This window comes from Bombus vancouverensis, chromosome 1 (assembly GCF_051014615.1).
Source record: "Bombus vancouverensis nearcticus chromosome 1, iyBomVanc1_principal, whole genome shotgun sequence".
In the NCBI taxonomy this organism is placed as follows: Eukaryota; Metazoa; Arthropoda; class Insecta; order Hymenoptera; family Apidae; genus Bombus; species Bombus vancouverensis.
Genome location: NC_134911.1, coordinates 10,083,916 through 10,111,145, shown reverse-complemented (window position 1 = coordinate 10,111,145; position 27,230 = coordinate 10,083,916). Strand labels below are relative to the sequence as shown.

The window sequence follows — 27,230 nt, the reverse complement described above, 5'->3', positions numbered from 1 at the left end:
GAAACACGTAGCAGGATGCTGGTTTCTTTGAATCGAACATTGCGCGGCTGTATCGACGAAAGAAGCAGAGGGTGAGAGAAGCTCGATCCCGTAGCAGATGCTGATATCGCGATTGAGTTGTAATTTATTAAATTGCCGCGACAGGCTGTGCAATCCCCGCGAGAGGAGATAAAAAGAGGCCAGTTAAACGAGTGGAAAACTAATGTTAAATTATCCGCATTTGCTTTCGATTAATCATCGCCTGATAGTAAGAAACGTCGAGGTATTCTTCTAGCCGTGAAAGCTATCACCGCGATTTTCCGCGTAATTTCGATTCTCGCTTAAAACCTTTGAGGGGAGAAAGGCCTGGAAACTACGATGGCCAATTTGGAAAACGCGATTTCCCTTCTTCCTTATAAAAATGATTAGCGCCACATGGTCGCGCTTGTGCGGAAGTAAAACGGCTGTTGAATTCGAACTCGTAAAGCGGAGTAAACCAACAAACGCAGCGCATTCGAGTACTCTCCGCTGAAAAAGTATGCTGGACTCTCGTTGAATACGAACTACCTCGGGCGAAAGCCCGCTCCGTTCGGTCGTAAACTAGAGTCGGTTCTACGGCGTAAAGTTGATCGCGCGCGCTAAAAACTTGCTCTATAAAAAGGAAACTAAAAGAGGTAAGAAAAAGATAGAAGAAGAAAGAAAAGCGTAGCAGTGGTATGACTCACTGATTGAGCGTCCGGTCGTTGCTGCCAGTAGTCGCAGAGCCCTGAACACCGGAAGCGGCGGCAGCGGCAGAGCCCGAATCGTGATGCCTCCTCTCCTTGTGGACAATGCCCATTAATTTCATCCATGGATTGTTGGCCGCATGGGCGCCCATGCCGCCGCTTTGCCACATTGCGCTCGCCAGTCTCGCTCCTTCCTAAGGAGCCCTTCCTGGGCTCCGCACGATCTTCTGGCCCGGCCGAAACCACTGCTCTCTTCTGCGGCACCACTTTTTCCCACCACCACTTATCCTCCCCCCTTGTCACCTTGTTCTGCTCGCAGCACCTTTTCTCGATCCGTAGCCGATCCGATACGCCACCGCCGCGTTCAGAATTCGAGCGTTCCGCGTGCTCGTATCCGCCGCCGACAACTGCACTCGCGGCGCCACGCGCCCCGACCTCGATCTCCAGCCTCCTCTGCAAGCCGAAGAGGTCCGCGCGACCAATGTCCTCGACGGGTAGTAAATTGGAAGCAAGCTGCGCCGCTTCGCCTGCTTTGGCCTGCTGCCGCGACGAATAACAATCGGTAAGAAGAGCGAACAGCCTTGAAATTAAGAAATCATGGTGGAAAAGAACGTAGGAGAGACGCAGCCGCCGACGCGGTTGCGAGTGCACTCTAGCGAGGACGCGGTTCGCAGGGCTGCCAGGCCCTGGGTAGGTGCGAGGTGCCTTGATCGGCCCCGTAGGCTCCCTAGCCCGCCTCTCCAGCACCTCCACCATCTAATCCTTAGTTTCTTCACAAGGCTTTTTCGGCCCCGCACCACCTTTGCCCGATCCACATTCCACGAACGAAAAAGCTCGTTGCCGAACCACCTGGTCGTTTCTCTCTTCGATTGCTTCTGCTATTGGTGCAGCTTTCCTCCGACGATACCTTCCTCCGTGTTTTACTCCTTTTCTTCTCTTTTTCCACTTGCTAGCTCTCGGCTTCGCCTCGTTCCCTCTTCCCTTCCGCCTCCCTTCCTTTTCCAATCCTACGTTTCTTCGTGGCTCCGTGTCGCCTCAGGTTTTTTCTCACGTGTTTTGCCTGGCCTTCGCTGCGAACACAAACACGCTTTTTAGTTTATCCCTGCGTCCTGCTTTTCTCGAGTCTAGGCAAAGTACGTTGCAGCGAATGCAACAAAGTTTTAACCATATCGAGTCCGACTTCTGCCTTAGTCGCGCAGCTCGTCTAACTACCAGCCGAGCCTCGCGTCGCCGAAATACACCGCTTTCGAACTTTGTTTAACCATCACGCCAAATCGTTCGCCGAGGCTCGTCAAACTTCGTAACGGTCGGCAATTCAATTTTACATACCGTATGCCATCGTATCGCAATCGAAAGTCGACAAACTGCTCTTGGATCTTACGGTTTCTGCAGAGAACACGAGACAACCCCGAGAGGCGAGGAGAACGAAGAGCGAAACAAGACGCCGAACCCGCACTCGATTCCATGAATTTTCATCAGTCGAGAAGCTACTTCGCGACGCGTGTCTCTTGACAAGAGCGTGCGTAATATTTCAGATTTTCCGCAGAGATACAAAAATCGAGGCTGGAGATTATAAGCCGTAAACAATGCAAGTGACGAACTCAAGTTCCAGGCTACAGACAAAGGTTAGCTATATCTATTTACCTAAGGTCGTTCATTATAAAATAGAAGCCTCGAAGACAAAGAAGCTATTGAGTGACACTCCTACGAGGAGCGTTCATAAAATTTTCAGCCTCTTTGTAAACGGGATCGCCTCGTGTACCATCTCGTGTACCATAATCGACGCTAATTACTTTCGCACGATAGAAATCAGGCATACGATAATTCTCGAAAATTTCTAACGAACTTGCCACAAGATGTGCCAATTAAACAAAAATATTCGCATCGATCAGAAGTGCACGCGTTCGAATACGAAATATTATACGACACGAAGCGGAGTTTGAAACACGCGAAAGGAAAAGCTTCCGAATCAGGCGCGTGTGTTTCGCACTCGGCAAAATATCCAGAGATTCGCGCGATAATAATCAAAATTACAGCTTATGTTGCTTCGCTTATTTTTTGCACTGTAATAGAAATTCTGCTCGGAATATATCGTAACGGACATTTTGCGTGGACGCGACGCGCTTGTCGCGTCCGACTAACCAGGAAATATTGAAGATTTTCAATTAACAGGCAGCCAGCGTGTCTTGGAATGCGACTCGCTCGATTACATCGATTACATCAGCTCGCGTTGAATTGGCCGCGTAGATGAAATATAGCAAAATCGACGAAGGCGAAAACAAGCAATTGTACCGCGATATAAACGCTAACCAGGTTCCGACGAAATTAATTCGTTTCTCCGTGGAATTAATGTCATTTCTGGCAGTCGTAATTCAGCTGGGACAACGTGGCGGAGGAAATGGCCAGACCGAATTTACGAGCCACCGACCGCTCCTATTTTCACGAACGGGAAAAATCTCGTTATATGCAGAGATTTCTTGTCGCGCGACAAAGGAACGACGATCTGGCCGAAGGGGGAACTATCAATTTGTGGGCGGATGGAAACTACGGTAGCACGGTTGACCAGCCAACGAACCGGCTGAACTTTCGATTTGCCGAGCCGCGACGAATTCCAATTCCATCGACGCTGCTATCGATCGAACGAGCAGAAGACAAAGCGAAGTGTAAGACAATCCCGGGCAAACTATGGTCTAATTCCGGCGGGAAAGTTGTCAAGATCGATGAGATTTCTCGGTGGCAACGGAACGTTTTGGCGATTAGACATCCACGGATCGGTATTCCAGCAAGTTCCGACTCGAGACAGCGCAATTATTTCACATCGCGATCTGCGAAATTTGCCGCAGAATTAGACGCAGAGTTCTCCTCTTCCCAGCAACCAAAAGGACGATACATTTTTCTAGATTAACGCGAAACACGCGACTCGGATGCTCGAAGAAACTGGATCGTGTTATTGAAACAACTGCACGCTATTCAAAGACCGGCAACGCAATCGAAAATATTTGTCGATATTTTGTTTATGGAACATTGAAGGAAAATTGTTTCCAAGTTGTTTGCTTTCTTTCAAAATCGTTCCTAATCGCATTATGCGAAAACATTTGTATCGTCAATATGTTGCCGGATTTAACCCTCTCTGAGCTTAAGTCGCGTGGACCGTAGTATTAACCAGTCAGCCATCTTTGACGAGTATACTCGTCACGAAGAAATGACGATATTTCGTGTTGATGACGAGCCCTGTCGATAATAAAATGAAAAAAATAAAACAGTCATTTCGTTACAACTTAATTCCATATTATAACAGTCACACTGTGTTCGACGAGTATACTCGTCATCGCTTACTTTTCCCCATACATTTTAGGTACACACTTTTCAAAGAACATACGGAATAGCACTATGGGGAACAGCAGCAATGAGCCATATAACCAAAATAGAGGCAATGCAATCTAAAATACTCAGAACAATAGTAAACGCGCCATGGTACGTTAGGAACGAGGACATACGGAAAGACCTGGGAATATCAACGGTCAAGGAGGAGATTAACAAAAGTGCAAGAAGGTACGGAGAAAGAATAGCAACGCACCCAAACCGGCTGGCAGCGGAAACGGTCGACACATCAAGCATAAAAAGAAGATTAAAAAGGAAACACCCAACAGATCTCACAAAGGACATAACCTAACAAACACGATGGTGGTACCCCGCTGGGGGTAGCCACCCACATGTTATATTAGTATACCGCTATAATATTTTACCAAATGTCCTACTGGACAAATTGTAAAATCCAAATAAATAAATAAAAAAAAAAAAATTCAAAGACCATCGGTTGCTGGGAGGACGAGATGCTCGCGAACGTCTGTTTCTCGCGAACGTTCTAATACTAAAAGAACGGCAACAACTCGAAAGAAACGACACGGAACGAAAATCTACGAACAATGCAAGTATTTCGCGATTTGATTTGTTTCTCACGTGGGATTCTCCTCACCTTTGTCGGGCGGCGAAACGGTGAAGCCGAGGAGATAAGCGACGAAGCGAAGAAGAATACTGAGTGGTGCGGCGTCTCGTTGACGTGGAAAACGAAAAGAAAAAGAGAGTCGGCAGGTGGAATCGAGGGCTGCTGTACGAGCCACTCGGTTTCTTCGTCCTTCAACCGCCGTCACGGCGTCGCGAGCGCATCTTGCACCGCACACGAGAATATAATCAAAAGCACGAATATTTCACTATGAAACGTCTTCGGTCTTCCTTCCTTACTTCCTCTGTCTGTCTTCCCTTTCTCTGCCTTCTGTTTTTCCACCTTCCACTTCCACCTGGTTTTCACGTTCACCCTTTAGCTAGATTTGTATTGGCCTGAAGCCAGCCACACGGTCGTTGTTCTCCACGACGAAGATCCGTAGCCACGCACAAGCTCGATTTCGATCTTCCTTCGCCTCTCGACTCGGATCGACATTTCCGCGCGAGTTTACTGCCGATTAGTTGCGACGATGCCCGCTGCTCGCCTCGACCGAACCACTGCCATCTGCGGGATCGTGAAGCAAGTTAAAGTAGTCGGTTCGCACGTATCCTACGTTTCAGTTAATTTTCCTCTAACAGGATATCGCTAAATCGTTGCAGAAAAATCGTTTGTAAACGCGTAAACGAATCTCGTGTGTTCGAGGGACAGAAGGAGAGAGAAAACGGCGAATCGACAATACCAGAGAGTCTATCGTTTGTGGGAAGGCGAAACAATAGTCTACTCGTACGAAAATTTTCGCAACGTATGACTCGGAAGAAGGAAACGGAAGAATTATCACGCGTTCCAAAGAATAGGAAGCTTCTTTGCGAAGTGGCGTTCGAAGTGGCGTTCCCGACGCCGCCTCAGTAATTATCGCTTTCACGAAGGAACAACAGCGTGACTGGCATCGCTAGAAACGCCACAGGTCGTTTCCTAACGTCGTCCACGGGCCGAGACACACGGAGACAAATGCAAAGAGACGAAGAAGCGCGAAGGGGAAGATGACAGCCTGTGGAATAAAAAAACCAGCTACTACGTGCCAGGAGGATGATGGATCGTGATTTCTGTCAAGAGTTGGATGCTCGCGATAGAGCCACCCCTACTGAATAATTAATTAATAAACAAAGTGACAAATCCAAACCGAGTAATATCTTTTCCCTAACTGTGGCGGAATTACGTCGTTCGCGTCCAATTGGCAAATTAATGAATTGAGGTCGATTAACCGCGCGATACAGTCAGAGGTGTTACAGAGATCGCGTTACTATGGCTTGTGCTTAGTAGATAGGCTCTATCGAAGATAACGATTGCTCGGTAGGTTGAAAAAGGACGAACGCGAATGTATGAACCTTCGTCTTCTGGCTGAATATATTTCGAAACTCCGTACGAGATACTTAAATGCGAATGGCATTTCGCTATAAACGAACAGCCTAAGTCGTTCCCCCGTCCAAGAACGTATCCAAGCTTCCTCGAACGTACGTGTACGTATGGCCGAGAAATTTCTACGAGATATCGCTCTTTCGGCAATATCGCTATCCAGCGAGACGAGACGAACTCGGAAAGTTCTGACTCGAAATTTAAAACGGATAAATATAAAAATTACATAGAGGAAGCGATGGCGAGCATCGTAACAGAGCCCCTTAAATATAAAAAGAAGGAGGTGAACAGAGTGCAGAAAGTGGTCGAAGGGTAAGTAAATAAGCGTAGCGAGCTGAATAGAGCCGTAAAGAGGAATAAAAAATATATGTGTGTGTTGTGTGTATGTATGTGTGCGCGTGTATGTGTACGTACAATCTCAGCCAAGGTTATTGGCCAGGGTAGTAAAGATTATACGAGAATTTCATTCTTCGCGTTTAAACTGGTCTCGTGACCGCGTAACAGTCCATCTGGTTCGTGACGAGATAAAGCAGAGATAAAGGTAATGTAGAGAATCAAAAAGCGGAAGTATATAGACGGGAGAAAGTAGAGGAGAGACGTAAGCGTTGTAGGAGAATCACACACGACGCGCTTTAACGACACTTAGCAAATAGTCATAACGGTGTATTGATTGTGAATGCGAGATATACACGTGTGGAAATCGTCAAACGAGAACTATCGGCTCGCGTGGCATGAAAAACTGCCGGTGCAGCGAAGTAAGTGGTCGCGTGAAGCAAAGCAGGAATCAACGACCTTGATTATGCCTTCCCTTTCCTACCCTTTGTTTCCCTTGCCACGTCCTTTTCCCGGCCGAGATAACCACACTCGATTGCTATCACGTATATCTAACGGGTTCACGTTTTAAACGAAAGCTTCGCGACCAGAACAACAAACAGAAATACCGCACTTTTGATTCGTGACGATGAAACGCCGCGTTGGAATTGCTCGATAGATGCTCGGTAACAAGGCTAAGTTTTACCATTAAGCAAACGTCGACATCGTGTATCGATGTTTAAAAGTTCAAACTGTTGGACGGTCGCGTGAGCGGCGATAGTCAACCATGATCGTTCCTTAGGTCGCGACGTCTAGGTTCAACGCGACTCGAGCGTATATTGCTTCCGCGAATAACGATACCCGATACGTCTTGAAACGCTCATAGAGTGGAGTTGCGATGGTCTCTCCGCACACTCGATCGCTATCGTCCAAATGATTTACACAGAGAAATCGTTCTACCGTTCACGCAATCGCACGATACGACACACAGGCACAACACCAACGACGGAGAAATATAAACACGGCGCATTACGCGTTCGTGATCGCGTTCCAACGAAAACTGGGAGGCCGGTTCTCGCGAAACGTATACCGAGAGACGATTACACGAGGAACGCGTTAAATTTGCGGGAGAACATCGAAGGAGAAAAAGAAGAAGAAACGGTCGGCGAAGATTGGGAAAACCTGCAGAAGACAAAGGAACGTTCGTCGAGGAGAAGAACTCGAAGAGAGCGAAAGGAAGAAGCGTGACAGAGAAAATACACGCGTACCCCTCGGTCAAACACGAACATCGAACTTGGACGTACCCATCGCCGACACCACGGCACGATTGCAGCCAATGAGATCGCGCGATCTCAGCCGCATTGGCGGTGCGTGAGAGAGGTCGCGGGCAAGAGAAGCACACGCGGCACCTCTGTTCCTCTGCTTTCAAGAAATCGAATCGTTTCGACCTCTCGATCCTCCTCGATCCACCCGAACTCTTCGATCGCGACCATTCCTCCGAATACCCTAACAAAAGTCCCACTGTTCTCCGCCCTTCGGTGCTACGCTCGTGGCACCTTGTTTTCTTCGTTTTTTACCTCTCACACTCTTTATATCCACTCGTGCAACCGTTCTGTTGTCGAGCCAAGGGAAACACATAGACGTAAATACATGTATGTACAACAGCGATATCACCGTGACCGTCTTCCAAGCACTGTTAACATTGACATTGGCAACGTCGCGGCGCGCTACCGGATCACGTTGCACCTCTCCCTTTCTTCGTTCACTCGGGACATCGAACAGCCACTAAACGAAACGCGATTCTTGCTTTTTTGCCACCGAGCGCCGAATTATATTGCCGCGACAAACGACACCGGCACCGACCCACCGATACCACCAATACGTCGCAATGATCACCAGGGAAACGCACGATATCCTCTTCTTGTTGAAAGAACCGTAACGAGATCGTGCACGCACCGAACACGGTATCATGTGGCTAGAGCCGGAGGTCACGCACCACCGGTCTTCTTGCTACGATCCTTCGGTACCGCAGCGAACTGCCGTTCACGGTGTCTCCGCGAGTATCACCGTCCCGTTTCGAGTATCCCGTCTCTATCCCCTTCTCCGTTTCTCTCTCCTCTTTTTCCCTCTAGTTTCCCTTCTGTGCGTGCTCTTGCAAATGCGATGCAATCAGCCTGCAAATCGCATCCCGGACCATCTCTCCACGGCTAATCTCATGGCGAACCGATGAGATCAAGGCAAAAAAAAAAAAGAGATCGGAAGAAAAGAAACGGAACCAGAAGAACGAACCGTGACGAGATCGTACGCGAAACGATCACGGCGATGAGTCGGAGCGAGGTACTCGCGTGCTTTGAAAATAGAGCGACAATGGGTCCGTAGATCTGCGAGGGCGACGAAAAGAGGGCCGGGGGTGGGTGTAAGGAAAAAGGCACCCCGACTTAAAAGAAAAGGCGGGCGGCCACGAGACTCCCGCGCGGAGCCCAACGTTTCGCCTCACTGCCGGGCTCACTGCAGGCTCTGACGCACCACCAGCCTGCCGCCCCCTGTACGCCGCCACCTCCGGCATCCCCTACCGAACACCCCCGACTCCCCTTACTATCCGTTACTACCCCTTCGACCGCCCACCTTGCTTCCTACCCTCGCCATCTGGCTCGCTGCCTGCATCGCTACCTGCCTGCCTGCCTGCCTATCTGCCTGCCTGCCTGCCTGCCTGCCTGCCTGCCTGCCTGCCTGCCTATCTATCTATCTACTCGCCTACCTATCTTCTCTCAGTTTCATCCCTACTCTTCGCTATCTCAACACCTACGGCCCACACGGCCCAAACTACACTTTATCCTATGTCGCTAACTCTCTCCTTTTCTCTCCATCCCTATGATTCGTAGTACCAACCCTATCTCCTTTTAGTGTGCCCGTACTGGCGTTCTCTCGTCGCTCTTTCGCGATCAAACTGGAGGGTTTCGTGCCTGTGTGCCGCACAGGCGCACCCACACACGCTTTGATCTTCATACTGTCGTTCTTTCGGCGCACACGCGCACCTAAGGCGTGCGGAATACCATGCCAGCGACCGGGCTACCGGCGCACACCTGCGCCGTGCCATACCGTGCAGTGCTCTCTCCCCTCTACCACCGAAAACCTCCTGAACACCATACACGTTTTCTCTTTTTCTCTCTCTTTCTCACCCTCGGATCATCTTTCACCGTCTCTCGTGCTGTTATGCTTCTTTTCTATAGTTTTCCTCTTCTTTTCCTCACCCCGCTAGGTGCACCGATTTCTTCCTCACCTTTTGGCTCTCTCTTCGTTTTCACTTGCTCGTTTCACCCCTCTCCGATGACCACGGCGTATTTCATCCACAAGTGTTCGCTAGCTCTTGATTTCATCTTCCTATTGCTTTTTTTACCCTTCTTCCTTCTTTCCATCGTTATCTTAACGAACATATTACGTTCTCCGTGCTTCTTTTAGAACAATAAAATTATTCTCGGTAGGAAGCTCCCTGCACATTCTCCCACGTAGCCGTCTCGGATAATACGAATTCGCGCAATTAAGAAATTGCTTTTAATTATGCCTGACACGTTCAAAGATATTCTCACATATCGTAGCTCTGTTAACACCGTTACCATATCTCTTCCGTTAGCTCTGCTTTTACCATTTTCCTATTTCACGTTTTGTCTCTCCTCGCGCTCCCTCCTGGTACTCCGGTATATCCTATATATATATATTCGTAGTCGTTACAGAATAGTCAGATTGATCGTAAATGCGAATAATTAATCTTCGTACAGACGCTGATAAAAGATCCGCTATGCTGTTCTGTCGCAGCATCTGTTTAAATCTCGTATCCGATAATTCATGTGTGATAATTTGCCCAACCATTGAATTGTGTTCAGGGCGAACCAACGTTCTATCTGCTCGCTGTTTTAGAAACGAAGTAAACCAAGAAGCTTTTTCCTTGCTTTGTTCCGGCGCAGACGCGTTGAACGTTCGAAGACAGCGGTTCCTAAAAGAAAATTTTTTTTCTTTGATCAAACAGCAAAACGGACGTCATAACTTTATGCAGCGTTGAATTGAAACAGTATAGAGGGCGCGCTCAAAGCTAGTATGTACCTTTCACAAGAGGTGCTTTATCTTCTCCAAGTAATACCGTTTAGAAAGATTAATCGGCAAGCAATTTTTATCCGAAAAGCTCGATAAGGGGAATAAACTCGCAGTGCAGTGCAATCGAATCGACTTTAGAGTTATATGTAACAGAATTACGATGGAGCTTCAAGTCGTATTCGGTTTACGATGCCGGATCGTGGATCACGGATACGAGCGATGCGCCAAACGTGTGCTTTGCCCCAGTTCTCAAAAGGACCGAAAAAATTAATGAAATTTAACGGTACCGGAGAAGCAACGGCTATCGCCACATAATCGCGAACGTTTTATTCCGCTTGATGGCGTCGAACATTTTGTGTAGGTATTTTGGCACAAGCGAATAATTCACAATGATAATACAATAAACATACTGTTAATACTATACTGCTTTAGTAGCAAACTACGTAACAAACTGTTTCGACATACAGGAAGTTATTCTTCTACTAAGCAATTTCATGTACAGAGATATTGTTGGAAAGAGTATTGAAGATCAATATCAAGTTCTTGAATTGACATTTTTTATCTGACATTTTCGGATTCAATAATTAAAACCAACGAAATGTGCATTGACCTTGATTATAAATAATTTTAATTTCCTTTATACGGCTTAAAGGCAACACAATTTTAGAAATCTATTATTTGGACTAAATAAACTTTTCCCGCGTTGAAACGTTACCATGAAGTTTATTAATAGAACAGCAGCTCCGGTAGAAAAGTGGCATTCGTTAGTGGCGTTATCGCCAACCACAAGAAACCGATCCAAACTCGGAACCGCTAATAATTAAGCACTCTACGGCGGAGGGTAAGAGGCACTGAGTTGAGAAACGAGGCGAACCGCTTTTTAAGTTACTTACGCCTGCGGTTTTCCAATTTATTGGGCCGGAGAAAATATGCGGTTAATTCAACCAACTGTTTCTTGTTAAACTATTTCATTGCGTGCCCCGCTGTCACCGTCATCCTCTGTCGTTCTCGAACAAAATTTTAATTACGAAAAAATAAGCTAACTTTCATGTACATTTCGATCGTTGAAATTTCGTACGTAACGTTTATACATTTTTACATAATTAAAAAAAAGAGAAGAAAAAATACCAGATATTATATAGCTGTCTCCAAGATTTTGTTGGCCCAAGTGGAGAGCGATATTCGATAGGATCGAACCGAAGATCAGGCGTTATTCTGCTTCGAGCTCCTGTAGGTATTCGATTATCGACAGGCTCGAAGAAAGATCGAAAAATCTCGTGCAACTGTCGAATAGAATAACATCATAAAATCGACACAATTTGCCAGGCTGATTTTTAGACTGGTGAACGATAGGCGACGATGTGGAATCAGGAGCAATTCGGAGTTATTGCAGGGGAATTGTAATTTCCGGGTAACGTTCGCTTAATGTGGCGGGGCTAGTTGGCATCAGACTGTGACATCACGCAAATAGGATAAGGAATTTCTACTCTCTCTAGTCCGATGTTTCTGAACAACTACCATATCTGCTTTTGATTAGTATTTATTTCAACGAATCACACGTCTCTTTTTGCTTTGTCCTTTATTTTTACATCATCAAATAAATCGCTGTTTTCGAATATGCATTAATTAATTTTCTATAAAGTAGACTTAAATTTGATTTACATTTAACAAAGAAATTTGACAAACGATTAATTTTCTGGACTAAGTATAATTAATTTTCTGATATAAGTATTAAAGTCAGAGTTTCGAAGCCAAGGAAATACAAGATAGATTAAAATAATTTGTGTGAAGGACGTTCTCACAACGATGATCGTTAATATATTTACCTGTACTTGAAGATAAAAAGCTTCCTTCAAAACTGTCAAAAGCGCCATACATCTACGGTAGCGCTATGCATCGAAGTTTGACAATCAACCACTGGCGCCAATTCTGAATGGCAGATAGTTCCATAAGTTGTAACATTTAACATTTAATAATTTGTATAACGCTTTCTCCAATAAAATACAAGAATAACGGTTACAATGAATACAAAAATAATAAGAAAATGGAGGTGAAGACAAGTAAGCAATAGATAAAGGCGAAATCTGTTTCATTCACGCATGTGGTATTTCTTTTACGATTTGATTTTTCCAATTGATGTGAAGTTTAAGAATAACATACTGTTAAAAAAAAGCTATACAATTTCTCGTAATAGGATACCTACAATACAATTACCCTAAACAAATTTATTCAAAGTACAGTAATTTTATCGTTGTAATTGATTTTCTTGGAAGTTTTCACTATTTTTAATCCTGGTATCGACATCGTATACACAGGTAAGAGACCGGAATGATTTGGTCCAGTTAATACGCGATGATCCGGTCACTCACGGTAGATGTAACCAAAGATAACTCTGGTTCGATACCTCAACGTCCGGTACATGCATATATCTACATAGGTACATTAACCAAACGCCATATTTCACCTTTCATAAATCTTTGTAAATGTTCTAAACAACAAGTACAATCTACTACACTTGCTCAACTATCAGTTAAGTTTATCGAAACGTACCAGACATATAAATGTTAAAATCGTGTATATAAATTGTCTTTATACGAATATTTACTTTTCAGTTTCACAAATTATGAAAAGCAGAAATAAATACGGGGATATCCAATAAACGTAAGTGGTAATTCGTTTTATTTGTATATATATATAAATATACATGTAGCAGTCGTGAAGGTATGTACACATTTAGAGAATATTGGAATTATCGTAGACACAAAAAAGTTCGGATATCTATAAACCTACCAGTTCCATATTGCGAGGTCTCACACAAACTGCTATAATAATTGAAATTCATAAACTTAATTCTGACAACATTCAATGTGTACCTAAATTCATTTACCGAAATTACCTTGATACTAATCGTAAATATACAAAAGTCCGAATCAACAAAGTAAAAATAATTGCATATAAATCAATAATCCAAATCTGCTTACCTTGCAATATCCTTACTGAGTATCTGGTCGCTGTAGATTCTACAGAAACTAAATACTCAATGTAGTCGATTCGATGTTACACTAATATCAGTAGGAAATACAATATATTATTGGCAATTGTGTTAATTCATCATGCCGTGCGTGGTAACGAAAAAGAACAATATAAGAAATATCATCGAGATCAATAGTCTTGTACGGAATCATAGTTATTGTAGGGAGGGGGATCTGGACGACCTTCAGGAATTCTGTATTTCTCTTCTACTTCTTGGTCATTATCATCTTCGTATTTTACAGCGGTAAAGTATGATCCAGACGTTGAGAAAGTGTTACTATAGTCAGGGTAATCTGAAAAATTTTCGTATGAAAATTAATATTCCAACGAATTAACCGATTTAAATGAGACTTGGCAATAGATTAAGAAAAATATACCATCCAGAGGTTCCTCTTTGATTCGGATTTCTTTCGTATCTTCATCCTGACGATCACCCCGATCTTTTCTATCTCTACGTTCGCGATCACGATCACGTTTGTCCCTCTTACGGTCTCTATCGCGATCGCGTTCGTTACTCCTGGAACGTCTTCTCTTACGATCTCGATCACGATCACGATCACGATCACGATCTCTCCTGTCACGTGGTCGTTCGTCTCTTTGAATCTCTTCAATATCCGGATCAGGTAAGCGATCACGGCTACGTCTACGTTTTCGATCGCGTGACCTACTTCTTGTCCTTCTTTTACGATCGCGAGACCTTCTACGTTCTCTATCCAAACGATCGCGATCTCTGCACAAAATATAAAGACATAACAGAATTTAGTACATTTCTATTCAAAATATTACAAATGTGTATACAGTATGAACGTTTACCTGTCTCTATCAAGGCGTCCAGAATTCTCCCTCTCTCGTTCCAAACGATACCGTTCTCGTTCTCTTTCATTGTCTTCCCGACCAGAGTGCTTAATATTTACGTCTGGACCACCTCTTCGCGTTCCTCCAAGTCCACCACCCAGCCTTCGCGGAAGCCACCCTTTCACGGTTCTGGCACGTTCGACATCCACCAACACTCTGCGACCATCTATTTTCTTACCATCCGCATGCTTATAAGCAGCTAGAAGTACCGATTGAAAATTACCATTTGCTCGCGATCCCACGTTCACTATTTAGTAAACTATGGGACTTCTATGTCCCAAGGAAATAAATCTGAGGTGGCAGAAAAGATTTTTATTCTAAAAAGACTTCAATCTTTAGACTTGACAGTGCGAATATCGCAACTAAGAAAATATCTTCTTCAAAAGGCTTTTTTCCACGGACCGTGAAATTTCAACAATTCTCGTTTAAGTACAAATGAAAAATATACAGACACGAATACAAGAACAGTCTGAGAATGCGATACTGAAAATACAAAAGAGATAATAAATCGAGTATCGAACGATGCATTCACTATATTACCTATACATGATTCTTTTTTTTTTTCCCGATATTATTTCTATTTCCGTCAGATTTCTTATTATTGCCTCAACGATATTATCCAAACTAATAGTTGTTACTATTTTTTCAGAAATGATTGAGGTCGTAAGGTATCGGCACATATTATTCCTGATTATACACGTACCAATTATAACGTGCGTTCTTTTATAAAGTAAAATGTACGTACCATCACGAAACGAGAATTCTCGAATCTGAGACTGGTTAATTTCTGTATTCACGAGATGTATATGTACATATATATATATATATATATATATATATATATATACAGGAATGATGAGATTGCGTTTCTTTATGTATAAAGCGTACAAAGAGTCGAATATCCCGAGATCATGTTCGCTACGCTTCTAGAAGAAGGTCCGATGCCGTACCGTAATGATCATTTTACCGTATAAAATCACGAGTCTACGTTATATTCGCGGGGCATGAATCAGTAATAAAATGTACGGATTTTTCGGTACCTTAAATCTACATTTGTAAAGTTCAAAAAGTATAGCAGATACAAAAATACCTACCGCGGCTACTTACGTACGGAAGTTAACACAAATCTTAGAAGTACGTTTAATCGTGAAATGAACTTGTAAGAGACTCGCGAGCATAGAGTAGGCCAGCGCGTATGCTATTCATTGGGAAGGTGCCCAGTCTTCATATGTTCGTTCAATCTCCGAAGAAGTTTACTTTGCATTTACCTGGTGCGCTTTTTTTTCTACTTACGACCAAACCGTGCGCAAGTATCGTATGCTTTATACTTTATATATTATACTGTGTTCTAATCATATATTAAATTTAACGTAACGTTAAACGGCTTGTGTTTTTCTCTTGTTTAACAAGGGGAACTTTACCTTCACGAAAAACGTTTGTTTACCTTTTGAACATACACGTATTATTTTCTATGCACGCTTTCCAAGGAATTAACTAATTCGAGATGAAAATCCGAAGCCAGATTTTTCGAATAAATTAGTATTCTATATCGAAATTGATATGTTCAAGGACTTAAATGTAAACAATTGATTGAGAAAGAATGATTAGATGACCTTCCAAATAAGATGATAACTAACTAATTTAAAACTTTAGTAAAACGAAAACAGCGACGAAATAAGATGCTCGAGACAGAACAATCATTTAGTTTGGAACATGCAATTTGGTACTAGACCTAACGAGAAAATATCTTTTGTCATAGAGTCCATTTATGATGCCCGACATTCGCTTGGTACACGTTTCTACTTAAATTTTAAGAGAGAACAGTTTGACCTACAAGTACTTATGATAATATGCCCATTACAAGAAAAAAAAAAGTAGGTGCTACAACCAAGACACGATGAAGTGTATTGTATTACCCAATGATGCATGATTGTTAATGTATTATTGAGAGAGAATGCGGTTAAATTTTAGTCGAAGAAATTTAAACATTGTCTGTTCATGCCTATATATATATATTATACATATAATTTTTATATAATATATATAGATAGTTTGGTTATCACATTTGCAATCTATCTTTATGTACAGACGCAAAGTCTAACTGCTTGCAGAGCGTGTCCCTGAACCTTTCTCCTAAAAGCCCACCAATCAATTTCAATGTAGAATGCTAACTTTTGCAAACCGTGTAGTTAAAAATAAAAGAGTTTCAGCCCAAATGGAAAAGAGTCCTGACTCCCAATATTTTAAAAGTATAACTATCAGCAACCCCCAGAGGGGTGGTACTCAAAAACCGCAAATATAACAAAATCAGATAAATAGGGTAAGCATAGACGCTAACAAACGTTGTTGTATGTTGGATCTTACCACACATACAAACCTATCATATCAGGCAGGTTCAGGGATTTTGCATGGAATAGTGAACGGCACTAGTTGCCGGCAGCGGCCACCACGCTGTACCAAGAACAAGATAAAAACTGCATTAATCAAGACAGCCAATATTTCTTTTTTCAGTTGATCGTTTACCATATATGCATTTACAGAATGGTAATCCTGCATGGATGTATGGCGGGACCCCCCATACCGTCTGGTTTAGTACCAATGAAAATGGGTAGCCTAACTATAGCCCTGCCCCACTATAACTAGCTGGAAGTGACGCTAAGTAAAGTGAAATTCCAGACTATGGACTCACTGAGGTTCTCAACAAGGGATTGATGTTTCTTGCGTTTTACTTACAGTGCATATCTCGTTCGTGCTCATATTCAATGAACGCATATCCCCTAGGTTTGCCATTTATTGTATTATGAATTACCACTATCTGAAATATTGAATAGAAATCTTAGTAATCTGTACAATTCAAAGCGAACTAACTTTTATTTACATACCTTTTTTACTGGGCCATATACTTCAAATTCTCTTCTAAGTTTAGATTCTGAAGTATCATAGTTCTAGAAACAATGTGATAAGAACGTAAATAGGAAGTAAAACTTTAAGTAAAAGTTTATTGGCATAGTTGTATGAAAATTAGTCTTTACTCATAGGAAATACTCACTATCCGAGCTACGAAAAGAGTTTTAAAAGGATCTGCAGTTACATTTGGAATACCAGCAGGATCCCATACCGCGATTTCTTGCTCTAATTTATACGCCACTTGCTCGGCGCGTTCTCTTCTTCTGCGTTCAAGGCGTTCTTCCCTCGTTTCCACACGCACTGGTGGTGGTGTATCTTTAGGTTCCTATAAAAAATGCACGTTATAATTTCGTTATTACATTTCGTAAATCATTAAATGCTATTGATAGGCTATCTTTGAACAAAAAAAACATTTCCATAATACCCGTATACGTACAATATGAAAGTTTATTTCAATTTTTGTTACCTCGAAATATTTAAGAAAACCTCCAACGCCGATATAGCCTCCATTTTTCTTCTCATGCGGGAGCTTGCTAACCGGTGGTAAATAAGGTATTGGATCACGCGGAGCAAAAAGTGCTAATAAATTTGGAGGCAGAAATTGCGTCATTTTCTCAGGTACACGAAAAGTATGATACTAGTTTTAGTAAAATAGCGAAACAAACAGCATCTTCTCGTCTCAAACAACACCCCAAAATGGCGACAATATTCCTACCGTTCGAGTATGGTTACTACTAAACTTGAACACAGACTACGAATAGACGCCTTCATCAAGTTAGTAATTTTCTAACCAAACAGGAAGGTGAAATTCATATAAATTCCTCGTGCGCGCATGTGCATATTAGAGCATCTGAAAAGAACGTAAAATTGCTTTTTCATCGACATATATGATAAATTGTATTATGTAAAATGATGAACAGAGAAATATTTCAACTTCTATGTGGAAAATAAACATACATATGAAATTCTTTCGCAGACAAAAAGTCCTAGGCAATGTCGAAATAGTAATAGTATAGTATCGATCTTGAAACAGGGTTTTTCTTGTTGCGATATTGTCTGCAGTGATTTCACCACAAATGGTATCACTAATTCTTTTCCTTCACTATCATTGATACAATCGATAGTCAGAACTACAACTAATAAGATATTCAGAACTATACAAGAAAAAGCAATAAAATTTCGATTTCCATCAACGCAATTAACTTTCTTACTGGATAAATCTCAAGTGTACAATATATAAGTAAAATAAGTGTTGTTTTCAAAACTTATTATAAGCTGCATGTCATTTGCTAACTAGTGGAACTCGAATGTCACTAGTCGATAGCCGATAGTTGCAGTCGCAGCAATCAAATTTTGTTTACACATATTCTGATTACACATTACTTGATCACACATATTCTGCATAAGCTATGACAAAGACAATAAGACAGTTAATATAGCACAGAGTTATATCAGACATCTCTGGTTCTATACGATGTTAGATTCATGCCATGCTTATATAAATTAAATACAATTAAGTACAATTAATTATATAAAAACTATTTTTCACATTATCAACATCATAAAATACACTTGAGTATATTTTGTATATGATATTCGCCATCATTGATATTGATATTTAAGATTTTAAATGACGGTATTTTCATTATTTAGTTAATATTTACCAGAAATTCCTCCAGATGCCTCTGTTTGTACGTGAAACACTAGATGTTCTGCTGTGATAAACAGTTTACATTTTAAAATCAGCCACAAGATAGCGCCGCCTATAGCTCAAATAGCGTTTGGTACGACATCAAACGGTAGAACAGTGCATTATTATTGTGACATTTACATTTCCGCGGGTTAATTATTAGTCGTTTCGTAAATTTTAGTTAAAATACTTTATTTCTTTCAATAACAAAGTGTTCGATGTTAGAATCATAGAACAACACGTAAGAGGCTTAACAAATGTGAGTACAAGTTTGAAATTTGATTGATCATAATGCATGTTGTACAACTTGCTGAGGGTACGAAATAAGTTCGATCGTATGGCTGCCATGACGTCATATCCGTTTGTTTAGGATTAGTGCACGTTACGATTAACTTAAATTACTCGCTGAATAACACACTTATGCAGCATTTTAGAACCTGAGTCCTTAAAATTTTTATTTTGAATAATAATATTTAGCCATTATAATACGTTTCAAAAAGAAGGAATAATGAAATACGTTTCATGGAAAACGGTTTATTTACGTAACTTCTTTTTAAATGTTGTTCAATACGTTTATAAATAACTTAATTACATTCGCATACAGTTATTTAACGTCTAAAGTGGAAGCGCGAAACAAAGCACAAACTCTGAAATAAACGTTTATTTTATGAACAGATAGAAATGGAATTAGAAATAAAATTTTCCGATAAGATATGCGCGTTACATCACCGTAATTGCATCGCAAGTAGGTACACTTCTATGTCTGTAGTATACCAACTCGTACTAGACTTTGTACTTTCCGTCGAACAATTGCCAGGTTCTACCGTCTAAAGAATCTTCGTTGTTACAAACGCAATAGATTTTGTAGGAAAGAAACACTTTTCGTCTTCGCGTTATATTTTATAATTCCCTATAAAATTCCCTATCATACTACGCATACCTGATAACGACCATATACGCGTTACGTACACGTACTTACATAAATACGATTCTTCGTACGTTATACGCCTGGCCGAAACTTGACTTTAAATATATACATATCGAAAATTTCGAAATCGAAAGAGACTAAGCGGTAGGTGGAGCAAGAAAAACTTGCTGTGTGCATCCGCATGAGCTTACATCATCGCAATTAAAATACAAACAGAAATCATAGACGCTCGCACGCACGCTACAGACGAGCTCGTATTTCTGTAATACATCGGCTTGCCGCGGACGCTAAAATAATGTAAGATGAATTTGACTTTCGTCCAATATTCAACGGTGCCATATACCTGCTCACGTTCTCGCGCTCGCACGTTCCGAATAAAGAACGCTATCCGCGGCTGCATCCGTGCACACGCACGACGAATACGCAACGCGACTCCACGCAATGCATACGGACACGGATGGCGCGCGCGCAATGCCTTCGATGTTCGTGATTCCGTGCAACCCGCGATTTTCACGATTCGCTGTCCGTTTCGTTCTAACGTCGTACGATCTGTCTAATCGCTTGTAACGATCACGCTCGGGATTATTCGCCGGTAATAAAGTTTTTGTTTGTCTCGCTATTGTATAACGCGTAATCGTACGACAATTCCCGTCGGCACTGATTATTTCACTCGAACGCGACGATACCAACCGAGTAATTGCGCTCGTCTTTTTTCCTCCTGACAACTTGGTTTTTTTGGATTCTTTTCTTCTTTTTATTTTCTTTTTTTTTTTTTTTTGGCGTTCGGTCGTTGAACGAGACGCAACATTCTCATCGAATATCACGAGACGTTATCACGAGACCTTAACAAGGCACGATGTAAAATTTAGCGGAGCAAACTCGTGAAACGTAACGTATTGCTGCTCGAGCGAACGTTTATTAGAAGATGTAGCGGATTTAGCTGGAAACAGTCGGAAAATTTCCAGCTATCGTGACACGTTCGATGCACGCGAGTTGGGAGACGCTGATGCAACTCGGCCGGCAGCTGCATGAAAATTACGCGTTCCGATTTCCGATAGTCACCGCAAACATTGGCACGCATCGAACCGCGATGCTTGAAACGCGACAAGAGCAGAAGACCGATAGGAGGAAGATGGAGAGAGAAGAAGGAAGAGGTCGTGATGAGAGATGGCGTTGAATATCGGAACGCACCCTCGCCCAAGGAAAAGATTCGATTGCACAGGCGTCGGCACGTCTCCGTCGAGTCGTATGCCGAGCATACTTGTGAGAATGTGCCCGTTTCCCGACTGCCATCTTGCTTTTGCGTGATGTCACGGCGTGGCCTACTTCCGAACACTCCACGTGCAAGGGTCATCGACCCTGCTCTCCTCTAGCCCCCTTTTGCCTAGCCGCTACCGTTCAGAACCACGGATACCAAATGCTCTAGCACCACAGGCCCTCCCTTGCCAACCCAACCACCAGCCAGAATTCCCACCTATCCGGCTCTCTCTCTCTCTCTCTTTCTCTCTCCCTGTTCACCTCCTGCAACCGTACCTTTTCCTCTTCCTCTTCCACTTCCTCTTCCACTTCTTCTCTTTTTCTACCTTGTCCTCGTTCCCACTTTCCTTCTCCGTTCAAATTCAGCCTAGCTTTCTCTAATTGGCGTTGCTCGTCGTTCTTCGTACATCGATTCACCCTTGATCGTAAACGTCGATATAGGAAAATTAATACGCTCGAACCTCTGCAGGTAAACTAACTCGATGATGTAAGCGAAATTCCATCCTTGAGTTTTACTACAGCCTTACCTTCCAATTTTTCTTTTTTTTTTTTCTTTTTCGAGGAAGATATTCGAACGTTCGATTTAACGAACGAACCGTACAGTGTAACGGCAATTTCTGTAGGTTTTTCGAAAAGCTAAAGTGATAAACAAAATAGGGTTCGGTGTTATCGAAAAGGAATGTTGCACTTTGCATATGAGAATTTTCCAATCTAGAGCATTGAGGGAGAAACAAGGTTATTGAGCGACGTAGGGCAGTGATGTTTAGTCAACGGAAACAGTATCTGTTTTCATTTTGCGAAATTAGTTTTCAGTCGTATTCTCGTTACCTCATTCTGTTCGCTGCTATTGTCCAGCGAGTTCCAATTAGGCCACGTGCAAGCCGATATACAATTTTCTCTCTGTACGAGAATATCACGTATTTAGCTTACCATTGCTCTTACGTATTTACGGTGCTGCCACTACGACTTATGCGAAACTACGAAGCTTAACGATGTGTTTGTTTTCAGAGAAGGGCGCTCGCTCTGCGTTCCTCGATAGAGCAACCTACGTAGAAAATCGAAGGACGAACCGAAGAGACCGCCGACTCGCGCAAGTTTGTCTTACTCTAAATGTTCCTCATTTACTAGAATTACTCATAAGCGGGTAGCTCTGACTCGGGCAAGCATCGTGCGTACGCACCTGCTACTCTTCGCATCTACTAAAACTCCTTACGTAACAAAGGCATCGACCAAAACAACACATAGCAGATCGACTATGTCCATTGTTCGTTCCACGGATCGCCGCTTTCTATTCGAAAAAACATCTCGCTCGGTCTCTCGGTTCGTAACGAATTAGCTTTTTCGATCGAAGTTGCTCGAGTCGTTTATCGTTAACGTATATAGACGGAAATTTTGGCGACGTAGAACGTTTTCGAATGACCTCTACGAATTTATCGCGCGGTTCACGGTTTCTAGATGGCTCTTTTTTTTCTACGCCTACGTATCAAGAGTTAAAATCACCCTTACCTTTAGACTAAATTTAGTAAGCTAAAAATTACCTGTACACGATGTGGTAATTTTATATAAAGTCGTCAGACCGATGTACGGTTTAAAAAAAGAGCGGAACACTGGCAGATTCATGAAGACGTATCCTGTTCGTGTGCCACAAACCAGGCTCGGGTCAACAGAGTTGGGAAACGCCGAACGTAACGCGGTGCCGTACCTTGGAATCATGTGCACGCACACGTACCGCGCGTACGTGTGTACACGCGTACACGTTGGTCTTCCGAGCTGAGCACGAGCAAGTCCGTACACTTTACGCTCGTCCATCCACTTTTCTCGGTGAGCGGAAGAATCCCAAAAAGGGTCAATGCTCGATTTACTACGCTACTTTCAATCTTACTGGACGTGTCTCTTTTCCGCCGTGATTTCTTACCTGCCATGCGTTTCTTAATCACCTCACCTTCGTTCAGGCTCTTCGTTTCTATTTATTTGTATTTGTACGGGGCTCGTATTACCGTGTTTCTGCGATATTTCTTCCATTCGAATAATAACAGATGCGTTGGTTTATCGTGAGAAAGGAAGAGCAGCTCGTCTCGAGAGATTAGACTTTGTTCAATCAGGTTGCATCGCTTTCTCCGATGCTACGAAACGAAAGGCGAAACGTCGCACGCGTCGCATGGAAATGATAGTGGAAGCTCGTGCATGAAATGAAAGAAATGAAACAAAGGATCGATACGGAGAAGAAGGCGTATTCGCAACGCGACTGATATGGCCTGTTAATCTGTCAGTGTGCGTGCGCGTATACATCGGGTAAAAATAATTTCCGACCAATCTAAATATTTCTAAATGTCACAATTACATTCTATTGGAAATAATACAACGTAGATTTTTTTGTTACCTGTGAAATTGGCAAACCCATGGCAAAATCTTTGTCACAACTGCGATCCACTTTTTCACATCTCTCACACTGTTTACGTGGAAACTGCTTTTTTTAAAAAAATTTCGCTTTTTAAAATTGTATGTATAGGTCGCTGGGAAATTTTGCAGCTATTAAAGCTCGATATTTCAGAATATTTTTCCTTTGTTTTATACGTCCCTGTTGAACACCAACGACGCCTCTGATAGTTGTATTAACACTGGAACTACCACACCAGTCAAATTGACTGGTTTTACAATTTTATTTTAAAACTCCTACTTCGTATTATATTTTTTTCCGCGATGATGTAATAACTTTCGCAACGATAACTAGAAGAATAATATCATGAATTTTATTTCGATTTTTATGTATTCAAACTAAAAATGATTTTGTATCGAAGCTACTTATACCAACACCAGTCAAAATGGCTGGTACTTGTCAAAGTACAGAAGAGTTCTGCAATCTGTTTATCGAAGGCCAATGAACCAGTTTCCGCGTTTTCTACAATTTGCCACGCGTTTTTCAAATTTTTACCGCGTATCATTCGATATAACGATATCAGTTATCAGAAAAATTCCGGATCGATCGCTGGATCGCTAGATGCTAACACTAGAATTACTTCGGCAGTCAAAATGACTGGTTCTACAGTTTTATAAAGTTGCCAACCCTCGTTTAGGGATCTGGTACCAGATGGATTAATAATACGAAAAATATACTAAATTGAAATGAAAAATTGCCTTTTTAAGAAAGTAGTAAATTAATAAATATAAAAATATTCTATTATTATGTATTCTTTAAATACCAGTCGTTTTGACTGGTTTTTGGTAGAAATAGCTTCGTCTTAACTATCAGTAGTTCTAGTGTTAACACTATAACACTATATTTATTGATTTAATACTCTTACAGAAGAAATTCCATGTTATGTAGTACATTTCTGGTATTATTAATCCATCTGGGACCATGATCCCTAAACAAGGGTTGGCACATTTATAAAATTGTGGAACCAGTCGTTTTGACTGGTGTGGTATTTCCAGTGTTAGCATCTAGCGATCGATCCGGAATTTTTCTGATAACTGATATCGTCGTATCGAATGATACGCGGTAAAAATTTGAAAAACGTGTGGCAAATTGTAGAAAACGAGAAAACTGGTTAATTAGCCTTCGATAAACAAATCGCAGAACTCTTTTATACTTTTTGACTGGTGTTGGTATAAGTAGCTTCGATACAAAATTATTTTCAGTTTGAATACATAAAAAACAAAATAAAATTCATTATATTATTCTTTTAGTTGTCGTTGGGGAAGTCATTGCATCATCGTGGAAAAAAATATAACATGAAGTAGGAATTTTAAAATAAGATCGTAGAACCAGTCAATTTGACTGCTGTGGTAGTTCTAGTGTTGATCGTATACGTAAACGCGCTAATTCACTCACACGGTAGCTAGGCTTTTTCTGTAAATCGAATTTGCCTACGTTGGAGAAACTTATCAAACGCGGTTTACGTTCCTTTTCACTTGCGCATCGTGTACGATCAATGTCGTAATTTTGTCATATTTTGATACATGTTCGTTCACGCTGATCACGCTTCAATCTCAGGCTTCTACCCGTGTGAATAAATAAATAAATAAATAAACTAGTCCGTCGGAATTATCAAACGTTGTAAATATAACTTCCATTTCGATCGCCCGACGTTATAAATATTTACGTGCCGAGCGTCAAAATGAACGAATACATCATAGGCGCGATTGTTAGAAACACTTTGACTGCCACGTTGGTCATATCCGACCCACCACGGTTTCTCCCGTGACGCCATGGTGGTCATTGGTGACCGGAGCGCTTCAACTTCTTACAATTGCAAAAATTGTATGAAAATTGACAGTTAGGGTATTTTCGATATAACCGATAAATAGAAGATACTTTGAAATAAAAAGTATCCCGTTGAACAATTAAACGTTTTTATTAGAACATCGATAAAAAAAATGAGAACAAATGTTGCATCTAACGGTGCACTGTGTTGAAACACTTTAAACATAAACGTGGCTCGTCGATACAATCTGGACGATAGGTGGTCACCTTTTTGGTCCGATTCTTAGCAATTTTTCATCCTAATTGTTTAACATTTTTTTATAGCACTCTCTGCAAAATCTTCGTGCCGGGTACGCTTGCCCTTCTTTCTTCTGCATTTCTTGTCGCGATCTTTGTCGAATAAATATATTTGACGGCTCTGGTGAACGGCACTGTGCAAGGTGCGTTGCGAGTGCCATTCTAAAATCCGATACCTCGATTTTTGTTTTTGTTGCTTGTTTATAGAGTATCATCGCGTTTGAAATTGATGTATTTAATGATAACTCTAAAGCTAATTTTATATACCACTGGAGGGTTCTTCTATGTGGTGTAGAATATACTATCATTGGATCTGATAAATCTACAGCACATTTTCCTCTGTTGTAATCTACCACTACCATTGCTTTATCAAAAACATAATCTTTTTTCCGGACCTCTACCATTTCAGCCGAATGTTTCGTCGAAATCATAAAAATAACCATAATACCGTTTACTAATATCTTCTAAACGTTTCAACAATATATTCCGCACGTTCTGCTTACGTCGAAATAACCAATGCGAATGGTTTGTTGAAATAGACGAAGCCTCGTTACAATATGTCGCTATCAACTGTTACCAAGTCTCCACGGTGGTCATCCGTGACCACCAAAAGATAAGCGGTCCATTGGGCAAGAATGTTGTCTTCCATCATCAATTTATTATTATTTTGCCATTATATGCTTCGAATAATGAAAATACTCCCGTGGCGTCCTCAGCCAAACATCTGATTTCCGCGTGGCAGTCAAAGTGTTAATATTTCATTAGCCTATCACAGATTGTCAACAATCGCAAAATCTAACATGGAAACGCGCCTAATTATTACAAGATCCGTAGGAAACGTCGAACACCGTGAAACAATTTCCTACCGAAAGAGCAGAAAATTTGTTCGAAATCGAAAAGTGTCGTGACACGCGGCGATCGTTTAAAACGACAAGTGTGTCGCTCGCTATTTGGCGGTAGACGAAGCAACCCTCGATAAATGTTCGGTGTCAGAGACGCGGAAAATAGTCTACCAAATTTGTACTGGCGGCTGGTACGAAAATATCGGCGGTGTCGGAGGATGAGTTGGCCGCGGTGAGCGACACGTAAATAATTAGTATTGGCCGGCAAAGTGTAAAAAGTAAAAAGAAGAGACAGAGGAGGAGCGAAGGCGTGGTAGTGGGTGTGATGACGCGAAGGTATGACGCGAATATAGGATGAAGAGTGCAGCTTTCAGCGTTGAGGACGAGCGTACCCGAAGCAACTAAATTTTCAATGGTGGGGTTGGATCGATGGAAAGGTTGACCCAGTGACCTGAAACCTGGTGCGCCGGTTAGTTTACGAACTGCAACCTCGATCGATCTGGATGTGCTGGATATCCAATCGCAATTACATTTCCACCACCTTTCCGGTCAGCGAGCCAACGTTTTCGTATTTGTCGCGTTCCACTTCTAATTAGCAACTATCGGTAAGATTATCGTTCGACGGTGTATCGTACAATGCTCTTAAGGCAGCGATGCTCGTTTATCGAGTGGAAATGGCATTGTGTATCGCGTTTGTTTGAAACCAGAAATCGACGAGTTTGCGCTTGAAAAAGAAAGGAAAGAAAAAGGGAGAAA

The 27,230-nt window shown here is 42.0% G+C and overlaps 2 protein-coding genes across 3 annotated transcripts in view; both read right to left on the bottom strand.

Annotated features, from left to right (window-relative positions):
- shaker (potassium voltage-gated channel protein Shaker) overlaps positions 1–8,108 on the bottom strand; it is a 238,443-nt gene extending 230,335 nt beyond the window's left edge. The window contains exons 1-3 of one of the 2 annotated variants that reach the window (XM_033328122.2): positions 7,950–8,108; positions 4,681–5,211; positions 705–1,774 (exon numbers count right to left, since the gene is read on the bottom strand). In XM_033328122.2, coding sequence (XP_033184013.1) covers positions 705–874 — 170 coding nt within the window. In that variant the 5' untranslated portion in view covers positions 875–1,774; positions 4,681–5,211; positions 7,950–8,108. Of the gene's footprint in view, positions 1–704; positions 1,775–4,680; positions 5,212–7,949 lie in introns of those variants that run through there. The other variant, XM_033328119.2, reaches the window with a different exon arrangement.
- A 5,015-nt stretch (positions 8,109–13,123) lies between these two features.
- snRNP-U1-70K (small ribonucleoprotein particle U1 subunit 70K) lies at positions 13,124–18,012 on the bottom strand. Its single transcript, XM_033327371.2, is given in 9 exon segments — positions 13,124–13,787; positions 13,872–14,224; positions 14,308–14,548; positions 16,727–16,753; positions 16,756–16,800; positions 17,083–17,164; positions 17,232–17,294; positions 17,399–17,581; positions 17,723–18,012. Coding segments are annotated over 9 exon segments (1,302 nt in total). The 5' UTR covers positions 17,867–18,012; the 3' UTR covers positions 13,124–13,623.
- Between the last annotated feature and the right edge of the window lie 9,218 nt (positions 18,013–27,230).